An 11,009-nucleotide genomic window follows, 5' to 3' on the forward strand; every position below is an offset into this window, starting at 1 on the left:
GTCAACATACTCATATTGGAAAACAAAAACTTCTAAATGATAAGCATTTTATAGAGAATGTAGACAAAATCATACAGTTTTAAAATACTGTTTTAGACTGTAATAATGAAAACGTGAGCATAATTAAAAGTCAGTTTTTATTTCTATCAAATAGCTTCATTCAAAAACTTGTATTTTTTTTAAATGAACATACTTTAAAAATAGACTTTTTACAATGTAGAATTCAGTGAATTTTAACACAGTTATAGGTTCTTGTAATCACCAGCATAATTAGTAACCATAACAGGTATGGTGCCCTCACCTCCATAAACAGTTCACTCACCTCCACAATGTCTCTCACCCTGTCCCCTTTTAGGTTTTCTTCCCACCAACCCTGAGCCACTGGCAATTACTAATCTCTTCTCTGTCCCATAGTTCGCTTTTCCCAGAAAGTCATATAAATAGAATTATATAGTACATAGTCTTCTTTTTTTTTTTTTTTTCTTTTTAAACTTTTTATTGTGAATTGAATGAAGGTTAACAGACAAAATCATCAGATTTACATTCAGTAAATTATACCGTTTGTTTCATCTCAATGATTACAATCCACTCCTTGCAACAAAAAGTTATCCTACTTCCTCCCTGTGGCTTCCCTTTTACATCTTAGGTTTCATACATGAACAAAGCAGAAATATTTGATGTACACATACAGAGCAAAAAATATGTAGATTCCTTTAAATGTCCCAAGGGCATATTCTGCAAGCCAGTCTCCTGCTTGCAGACACACAGCCTTAGTCAGTCCAGGGACCTGTAGCCCGCAGCTGCTCTGTCTTCTGCTGTAGCTGCTTTTCTAGGTAGGATCTCACACTCCACTCATGCTCTTCCTTCTTGATGGTCTTGGGATCCTCTGTGCCTGAAATGAAAGGTTCCATTTGAATGTATTGATTTTATTTTTCTCTTTATATATTCTTTTAGTGATTAGGAATTAAAATATTGTACATACTTGTAGTTAGAATTAATATTTCTTAAGTAGAATATAGAAACCTTACCAGTATATAGGTCTTTACTTTGACTTGAGTTTATACAAACATACCGTCTCTTTATTTTGATAGCCCAAACATCCGTGCTAAACATTGTATGCCGTGGAGTCAGTTCCAACTCTAAATGACCCTGTGTAGGGTTTCCGAAGCTGTATATCTTTATGGGAGTGGAGAACCTCATCTTTCTCCCGTGGTTTGCAGCCCAACTCGTAACCGCTATGGTACCAGGGTTCCTTTAAAGGTCTATAACTTGAGCTTATTTTAGGGAGAGTGAAGTGTAATTCCAAGGAGAAATTCCTTGACAGTTTTATTCTGCCACCCTCTTTTTGGGTTTCTGCCACCCTCTTTTTTCTGGAGAGGGTTTGCAGTATATTTTTCTGGATCTTTCCACGGGTAGGCTGTCTTGCGGAAGGCAGACCTGGCAGCGTCCTTCCGAAAGATCAGTTATTGGAAGCCGCATGGACGCAGTGCTGCTCTGACACAGGCACTGGAATTGACTAGATGCCTACAAGTTATTTTTGTTTCTTTTTTTAAGACTGTCATGATTGCTTTCATGGTAGATCTCCGAAGGCTTCGCTAGAGTAATTATATTTACCAAGGAGGATTGTTAGCAGGATACATAAACAATGCTGCCAGTGGTCAAAAATGCAATCTCTTTTTGAGAGTCTGACTCACTTTTGAATCTAAGACAGAGGCTACGAGGCTATTTCCTGCTACATGTTTCTAGGCCCAGTGAAATTCTGATTAACTACTCGTCTCCCCAAGAGCTCTTCCTGCTACGTAGTCCAATTACATCTGCCAGTTGGTGTAGACCATAGTTGTTGACTGAGAAACACCACAGAACCATACTGTGTTTAGGTTACTGTGAGTTTGGTTCTTGTGTAGTTAGGCAGGATACAGGCATACATACTCACATGCCGGGGCATAGACATAAAGGTGTGCGTGTGTATAGTCCTCACTGCTTCACTCCTTCCGCTTTTGCATCTTCATTCCTGACTCTTATCTCACTGTGAACACAGATGGTAACCCAAGGTATGGACTCACAGACTGAGGGAGAAGCTAGCCGCCCATCCATGGATTTATTCAAGGCCATCTTTGCCAGCTCCTCAGATGAAAAGTCCTCGTCTTCTGAGGATGAGCAGGGTGACAGTGAGGATGATCAGCCTGTGGCTTTGGAGGATGACTTCAAGCATTCCGAAGAGACTGGTTTGGTGGGAACATCATCAGTGGCACCTGGTACGTCACTGTTTCAGACTTGGGGGTCTAAAGGAGAAAAGGAGGATGTCTTTAGAAAAGTTGCCTCTAGGCTTAGCCTTTAACCTTACACTAGGACATCAACAATGTTGTTGTTAAGTGCTGTCAAGTCAGTTCTGACTCATAGCAACCCTGTATAGGATTTCTGAGGAGTGGCTGGTGGATTTGAACCGCTGACCTTGTGGTTAGCAGTCTATTGCTAATCCTACAGCACCATACCAGGACTCTGGGACATTACTAATTGATTATGTTTAATCTTTTTTATAGATTTCATTGGAAGGAGCAGAGTGCTTGTTTCTCTATGCTATACATTTTTAGAATAGCTGTGTTTCATAAAAGGAACCCTGGTAGCACATTGGGTTAAGCATTGGGAAGCTAGCCACAGGGTCAATGTTTCAAACCAAGCAGCCACTCTTTGGGAGAGAAATGAGGCTATCTGTTCCCTTAGATTCTTGGGAAGCCAATGAACACTTTTATTCTGTCTGTCGGGTCACTATGAGTGGGAATTGAGGGCAGTGGTGTGTGTTCGATACTAGTCATTTTTCTGATGACCATAGCTGAGAAAGTTATGTTGTAATATAGTACGTATAAGTTGTTGTTAAGTGCTGTAGAATCAGTTCCGATTCATAGTGCCCCTGTATAGGGTTTCCAAGGAGCGGCTGGTGAGGTTGAACCACCGATTCTGCAGTTCAAACCAACCTTGAGGTCAAGTGCTTATCCTACAGCGCTACACTAGGACTCCATACAAGTGGTAATGGAGTAGTTTTTAAACCTGGTTGGTGATGAGCTGCTAGAATTATTAGGAAACATTTGTTCATGAACCCTGCAGGGACTCTAGTGGTATTAACTGGTCTTCCTTGCAGGTGTATGGATATTACCCTATCACAGACAGCGTTATACTTCAGGATAGATTGTGAAGTGCTCCTTTTGATGATGAATGTGACACCATTCCTCTTCAGTGTATCATTCCCAACATAGAAAGTCAGGAGATTATTTGATTTGAAATGGCGAATACCAGTTCATTTCAACTCATTAATGCCAGGGTATCAATCGTTGTGCATTCCATTTCATTTTTGATGACTTCCGATTTTCCTAGGTTCATACTTTGTGCATTCCACATTGTGATTATTAAGGGATGTTTACAGCTGTTTCTCTTCATTTTCAGCAATGCCAACAAATGAAGATCCTGAAAGCTTTACTCCGTCTTGTAGCTAAAGACATCAATTAAAAGCTCAAACACACTAATATTTGTCAAATGAACGTTTGCTGTTTTTCAGCCAGTGAGCCGGCACCCCAGGCACCTGCACCTTCCTTCCCAATACAAAAGGTGCACATAGATGAGAGAGAAGAGTTCGGTCCCCGGCTGCCCCCGGTCTTCTGCCCCAGTGAGTAGAGAGTTTCTTGGTTCTTCTGTCTGCATCAGGAACAGTGTCTCTTCCGAGATACGAGATCCAAGCACTCAGCCAATAGGTGGAGGACCAAATAAACTGATTCTTTTCTTGATTCTACATTTTCAGCCATGTTTTGAAACTGTCATCTCTACCTAATGCCTAAATGATTGTTTTTTACTGCCTCACAGACCTTTAAACTTTGTTTGTCCTTTTTAATGTTCAGATGTGTAGAGTGGGTTCCTAACGTATCATAGATTTTGTCACTTATAGAGAGTGAAAATCTAGGAGGTAAAGATGTGAGGATGAGCTTACAGGAAGATGATTATTCTAAGCCTGACTTGTACTTTGGCTAATTTAGTCAGTGAAATAGAAGTGTAACTCTTTCAGAAGTAAATGCTATCCACCTTCCCTTCCGCAATATCTGCTGGCCACTTCTGTTCAGTGCCATGTTAAGTTGATATCTGGGTTTTAAATGTTTAGATTGATTTTTCGTCATTCGAAGCCTGGATTAACATACAAATGATAGCATGATCCAGAGATACAAATGATATATACTATACAGTTTCCTTTGGTACCCAGGAGTCCTGGTGTGGTGCTGTGGGCTAATATGTCAGACTGCAATACCATTTGAACTGCAAGGTCAGTGGTTCAAGCTCACCAGCTGCTTCTCGGCAACCCTATACAGGGTTACTATGGGTCAGAATTGACTCGACGGCACTTAACAACAACAACATAGTACCTACATAGGAATATTGGTTTGGTTAAATTAAAGCTATAAATATTCAGACCATTCTAAACATTTGTACTTTTAATTTACTTATAAATTAAAGAAGCAAAAAGAGAGAAGAGTTAATAGTGTGAATTTTTGAAAAATTGCAGTGGATGTATTTCTCATTTGCTTTTATTGTTCAGGTCTCTAGTTTAAACTGGGCATGCCAGCTCTTGAAAACAAAGTGATTTATCTTCCTTTCCCAGTAGGTCCTCATTGCCCTTGTAATTGTTAATAACTTAATTTGGTCTCTGGGTAATTGGTAGAATTGGTTTTCCAAAAATTAGTATTGAAAAAAGATTAAGGAGGTTTAATTTTGAAAAATATGACTACGTATGTTGTTGTTATTGTAAGTGCTGTTGAGTTAGTTCTGACTCATAGTGACCCTGTATAGAGTTTCTGAGGCTGTAAATCTTTGCAGGAGCAGAAAGCCTTGTCTTTCTCCTGCAGAGTGGCTAGTGGACTCAGACCACTGCTCTAGTGCTTCACAGTTCAGTGCTTATCCTATGGAACTAATGCACTCCAACTATGCTGTTGTTGTGAAGTGCCATCGAGTTGGTTCTGACCCATAGAGACCCTGTGTAGGGTTTCCGAGGAACAGCGGGTAAGCTTGAACCACCAACCTTGCAGTTTGAATGGATTTGATGTCTGGTGCATTAACCCACAGCGCTATACCAGGACTAGAAAATTACAAGTACCCCGTGATTACATTTGGAAAATATCCATATCTCTGAAGCTTCTTGAAACTTTTATTTTTAAAGTTGATTTAATGACTTACACTGCTTCTAGTATTGTGAATTTTTGCTGGTTTTGTTACCTGGGCTTTAATTACCTATGAAAACATTTTGGTCTGAATTTAGAGGTGAAGAATTTAGATACATGAAACTTGTCTAGCCATTTTTAATGATTACTGACATTATATTGTCTTGATAGATGCTAGATTTTATCTGCTTGTAAGATAAATTCTCATAAAATGTGCTTTGTAAAGAGAGGATGATATGAAAAAAGTTGCTATTTATATGCCAGATTCTGGGCTGTGGGGTTCGTGTTCACTGTCTCTTCTATCCTCCCTGTATCCCTATGATGCATGTTGCTGTTATTAAGTATCGTTCAGTCTGTTCCGATCCATAGCGACCCTGTATCAGGTTTCCAAAGAGCACTGGTGAGCTTGAAGCGCCAACCTTGCAGTCCAGTGCTTGTCCTACAGCACCACACCAGGGCTCTTTTAAAAAAAAAATTTTTTTTTTTTTTTAACTTCTTTTTGTGATTTGGGTGAAAGTTTGCAGGGCACATTGGTTTTCCATTTGACAAACACATACACATTTTGATTTGTGACGTTAGTTCAGTCCCCACAGTGTAGCCTCACTCATGTCACTTCCTCCCTGTGTTTAACCATTTCCACTCCTTTCCTGTCCCTCCCTCCCTTCTGAACTCTGCCCGTGGGTAGGAGCTGTTCTTTGATCTCATATGTTTGGTTCTGCAAGTGCATACCTCGCTGATGTTAACCGCTCACCTTATAGGCCCACCTTATTATTGGGCTGAAAATTGAACCATGGGAGTAGTTTAAAGGGCTAAAGGGGGTAACTAAGAGCCATAGTCTTTGGGGGTTCCACCAATTTTTATCAGACCAGCAAGCCTAGTTTTATTTTGTTATTTTGCGTTTTCTACTGTTTTCTCCCACTCTATTCAGGATTTACTATTGTAATCCCTTTCAGAGCAAGCAGCAGTGGTAGCTTGTACTGCCTACTTCTTTGGGTTTCAGAACTGTGGAGGTTGGGTTTACATGATTTATTAGTACTTCAGACTAATTGTTTCCATTGTTGTTGTTGTTAAGTACCGTTGAGTCAGTTCCAACTCTTAGAGACTCTGTCTAGGGTTTCCAAGGAACAGTTGGTGAACTTGAACCACCCACCTTGCGGTTCAAAACAACCTTGCAGTCCAGTGCATTAACCCACAGCGCCACATCAGGACTCCAATTGTTTCCATATTTCTTTGATTTTTTTTCACTGTTCTTTGCTCTGGGTGGGGAGAGACCACCAGATGCTCCCTTAGGCAGCTGCTCAGAAGCTTTTAATGCCCCATTCCATACTCATTAAAGTAGGATGTAGAGCATTGTTTTTGTGGATTATGTTGTATCAGTTGATCGTGACATTCCCTGGGACTGTGGTCCTGAGCCCCCAGACCCAGCAACTCATTCTCTCCCGGTATTTGATTACAGCTGGGAAGCTTTCATTAGTTTAACCCCCTGTCTGCTTTAACATTGTTATTAAGTGCCGTTGAGTCGGTTCTGACTCTTAGAGACCCTGTATAGGGTTTCTGAGGAGCAGATGGTGAGCTTAAACTGCCAACCTTGTGGTTCAAATGACCTTGCAGTCTAGTGCTTATCCTGCAGCTCCACCCCAGGATTTTATTATTTTTTTTAATGTTTTATTGTGAATTATGTGATAGTTTACATGGGAGAACATTAGCTTTACATTCATCATATCATATATCGTTTCATTGCCATGGTTACAATCCCCTCCAGGCGTCATCAGCCAACCAAAGGGTTTACCCTGCAAGCCTGCCCCTCCATCATCAGTACACAGTCCCTCTCCCTCTCTGGGTCTAGAGTCCCCAGCCGCTCCATATCTGCATGTCCACCCCAGGATTTTAATATAGATTTATTTGCAGCATATATAAATACGTACATAGCAACATCTGCTCTGGTACCTGTATCTATTCATGGGCTTCGTTCCACTTGCCTTCCCATTCCTGCTCAGCTAACTTGTCTATCTGTGTATCCATTCCTGTCATTGCAGGAATGTGTCTATACTAGGAGCACTTTTGTTACCTTTAGCTCCCGTGCTACTCCAGGGTCTTCCTTTGTCTTCATCGTTGTGGACTGATCTCTCCCTATTGTATGTTGCCTTTCCCTTCATCCATGTTAATATGTGTCTACCATTTAGCGTGGCACTGTAGCATAAGCGCTTGACCACATAGTCAGTTTGAACCACAAGGTTGGCAGTTCAAACTCACCAGCTGCTCCTCGGAAATCCTATACAGTGTCACTGTGGGTTGGAACTGACTTGACAACACTTAATGACAACAATAATAACCCTCTACTTAGGCATACAGAGTCCTGGTGTGGCGCTGTGGGTTAATGCACCAGGCTGCAAAGCTGTTTGAACTGCAGGGTCGGTGGTTCAAGCTCACCAGCTGCTCCTCGGAAACCCTATACAGGGTCACTATGGTTCGAACCGACTCGACGGCTCTTCACAACAACAACAACGTTAGGCATACGATTCTAATTATTCCCATTTTGCACATGGGGAAGCTGAGGCTTGAAGAGGTTCAACACTGTACTGTAGGTCTCAGTGCTCAGTGCAGACCTTGCTCTGTTTCTGAGCTTACCTGAGGATGTAGGGTTATAAAAGGCTTATGAGAATTCTGCTCTGACTTCATTTGGCATGAGACTGTTGGAATCACACGAGTCTTATGTTGAGCTTTCTGATGCTTTCTCGACATAGAACTACAAAGTGGTATGGGAATCGGTGAGGTAGAAGCCAATCAAAGGGTGGGCAGGGTTCTGTTTCAGTGTTAAACATTCCATCTAGGTCAGGCTTTTAGTTCCGTAAGTTAGTAACTTAATTTATAACTAGCCTATATATTCCCCTTCATCATGTGTATATTGGGAGCACTATGTTCCCATGCAATGAGCACTAGATTGTGAACCACAAGGTCCATCCATGGTTCAAGCCCACCAGCCACTCTGTGGAAGAAAAGTGAGGCTTTCTGCTTCCACGAATACTTAAAGCCTTGGAAACCCTTAGAGGGTTGCTACGAGTTAGAAACGACTTTTTGGCATTTAACAAGAGCAAGCCTGTATTTCCCCTTATTCATGATTATAATTTTGTTTTAGATGCTCGTCAGCAACTGGAGATACCGCAAAAGGAGAAACCTAAAAAGAACAAAGAAAAGCACAAAATTAAGAAAGAGCACAGGCGAAAGAAAGAGAAGGTGGGTGACGTGTGGGTGGATGAACCCTGATGTGCTTCCCCTGCCTTCCAGGTAAGCCCCCAGGAATGGCAGTCTGCTGGGGAGAATATTGTGTAGCCAGGAGGAGGTGTTCAAAGATCTCTGCACAGAAGACAATGTTAACATTTAGTATAAACCCTTAGTTTTTCAGGAATTTTATACTTTTTTTTCAGAACAGAATTTTTTACTTAAAAAACAACAACAACATTATTATTAGAAGACCAGACTTTTGGTCTGATAGAGATAGATGAAAGCCCTGAGACTGTAGCTCTCATTAACCCTTCTAACCCGGAGCTGAACCCGCCTCTGGATCACCGTTCAGCCAAACAACAGTCAGCTTTGTCAGGTGAACAGTAACTCTTGTGAGGAAAATGCTCATCAGAACAGTTAACCAAAAGGACAGCATTTTCCTCAAAGCAAAGCTCATTGGATAGGAAGGGACAAGAAAGAAGGACAAATGGACACAAAGAACCCAGAAAGGAAGCCGGAAGAGTGCTGTTACTTGAGAGAATTACAACCAGTGTTGTAAAACAAAATGTGTATAAATTGTTGATTGGAAAACTAGTTTGCTCTGTAAACTTTCACCCAAACCACAATAAATTAGAAAAACCAACTATTTGTAAACATTTGTTGTTGCTGTTAAGTGCAGTGAGTCTGTTCCAACCCATAGCAACCCTGTAGAGTTTCTGAGGAGTGGCTGGTGAGCTTGAACCACCAGAAATGAGAAAAAGGGAGAAAAAGACATAGGAAAAAGAGCATTTAAGAATCCTGGAATAATGATTGAATAATAAAACAGTATTTATTGATAAATCAATTACCTAACTTTACACCTTGTAGGACTAGAAAAAGAAGAGTAATAAACTAAACTGGAAGAGCAGCAGAATGAAGGCAATAGTAAAAGAGTAAAGGTGAGATAAGTGAAATCAAGACTAGAAAAACAATGGACTCAGTAAAACCAATATTTGGTTCTTTGCAAAGCTGTAGCTTGACTAACAAAAGCTTGTTGCTTGACTGACAAAAATTGTTGTTACTACGTGCCGTCGAGTCCGTTCTGACTCAAAGCAACCCTGTATAGAGTTTCCATGGAGCAGCTGGTAGATTTGAACTGCTGACCTTATGGTTCACAGTCCAGTGCTGATCCTACAGTGCCACACTGGAGTCCAAGATGGAGAGAAACTCAAATTATTAAAATTAAAGCATGAAAGTGGGGCCATTACTGTCAACCCTGTAGAGAAAGAGGTTAGAAGAGAAAACTGTACACAAATGTACACCAACAAACTGAATAACCCACACGCACTGCACAAATTCCTGGAAACCTATTTATCACCTAAACTAACCCAAGAAGAAATAGAAAATCTTGGCAAATCTATAATGAAGAGATTGACGCAGTAATTAAAAGCCTCCACTCGATGGCACTTAACAACATCAACAACAGAGAAAAGTCCAGGATTAACTAGGTGTGCTGGTGAATTCTACTGGTCACTTAAAAGAGGAGTTAGCACAATTCCTTCCCAAACTCTTTGAAAAAGATAGAAGATGAGGGAGCATGTCCTAACTTATTCTATGAGGCTAGTATTAACCTTATACCAAAACACCTCAAAAAAAGAAAACTTTTCAACCAATAGTACCTTTTAGTAATAGTGTAAGTATTATAGATACAAAAATCCTCAGAGAATTACTAGCAAACTGAGTCCAGCAGCATATTAAAGGGGTTACAAACCATGACCAAATAAGGTTTATCTCAGGAACGCAAGGCTGAAGAAAATCAATCATACTAAACCACATTAAGTAACCTCAGGAGTGTTGTGGGTTCCGTGTTGGGCTGCTGACTGCAAGGTCAGCAGTGTGACTCCATCAGGTGTTCTGCGTGAGAAAGATGAGACTTTCTGCTCCTATAAAAATTTACAGCCTCGGAAACTCTTTACAGGGTCTCTATGAGTCAGAATTGACTCCATGACACATCACTACCAACACTACCATATCACATTGAACAAAGCAAAAACAATAAAATGTGATCATCTAAATTGATGCAGAAAAAGTATTTGACAAAATCCAACACCCTTTCATTACAAAACACCCAGAAAACTAGGAATAGTAGGGAAACTCAACACTATGATAAAGGCATCTATGAAAAACCCACAGCCAGCATCATACGCAGTATGAAAGTCTGTTAGTTTTTCCCCTAAGGTCAGGAGCAAGACAAGGATACCTGTTTTCTTAATTAAAAGCAATGTACTAGAAGTTATAAGCAGAACAATTAGGTAAGACAAGAAATCAAGGCATTCTCTTTGAAAAGGAAAAAAGAAAACTATTCACAAATGACATAATGTCACGTATGAAACAATCTTAAAGAAGCTGCAAGAAAGCTTGTAATGCTTATAAACAAATTCCGCAAAGTGCAGGACACACTATGAACATAAAAAAGAAAAATCGGTTGTGTTTCTGTATACCAGTAGTGAGCTATCCAAGAGGGAAGTTAAGAGAACAATTTTATTTATAATAGTATCCAAAAGAATACAATGCCTAGGAATAAATTGGACTAAGAAGATGAAAGACTTACAC

The 11,009-nt window shown here is 40.3% G+C and overlaps 1 protein-coding gene across 1 annotated transcript in view; it reads left to right on the forward strand.

Moving 5' to 3' along the window:
* Positions 1-11,009, forward strand: part of GPATCH1 (G patch domain containing 1) — a 69,486-nt gene that overhangs the window by 40,186 nt on the left and 18,291 nt on the right. The window contains exons 16-18 of the mRNA XM_006867389.1: positions 2,039-2,255; positions 3,551-3,658; positions 8,332-8,429. Of these exons, the coding sequence (XP_006867451.1) occupies positions 2,039-2,255; positions 3,551-3,658; positions 8,332-8,429 (423 nt within the window). The remainder of the gene's footprint in view (positions 1-2,038; positions 2,256-3,550; positions 3,659-8,331; positions 8,430-11,009) is intronic.

The sequence above is a fragment of the Chrysochloris asiatica genome, unplaced genomic scaffold, assembly GCF_000296735.1.
Source record: "Chrysochloris asiatica unplaced genomic scaffold, ChrAsi1.0 scaffold00104, whole genome shotgun sequence".
In the NCBI taxonomy this organism is placed as follows: domain Eukaryota; kingdom Metazoa; phylum Chordata; class Mammalia; order Afrosoricida; family Chrysochloridae; genus Chrysochloris; species Chrysochloris asiatica.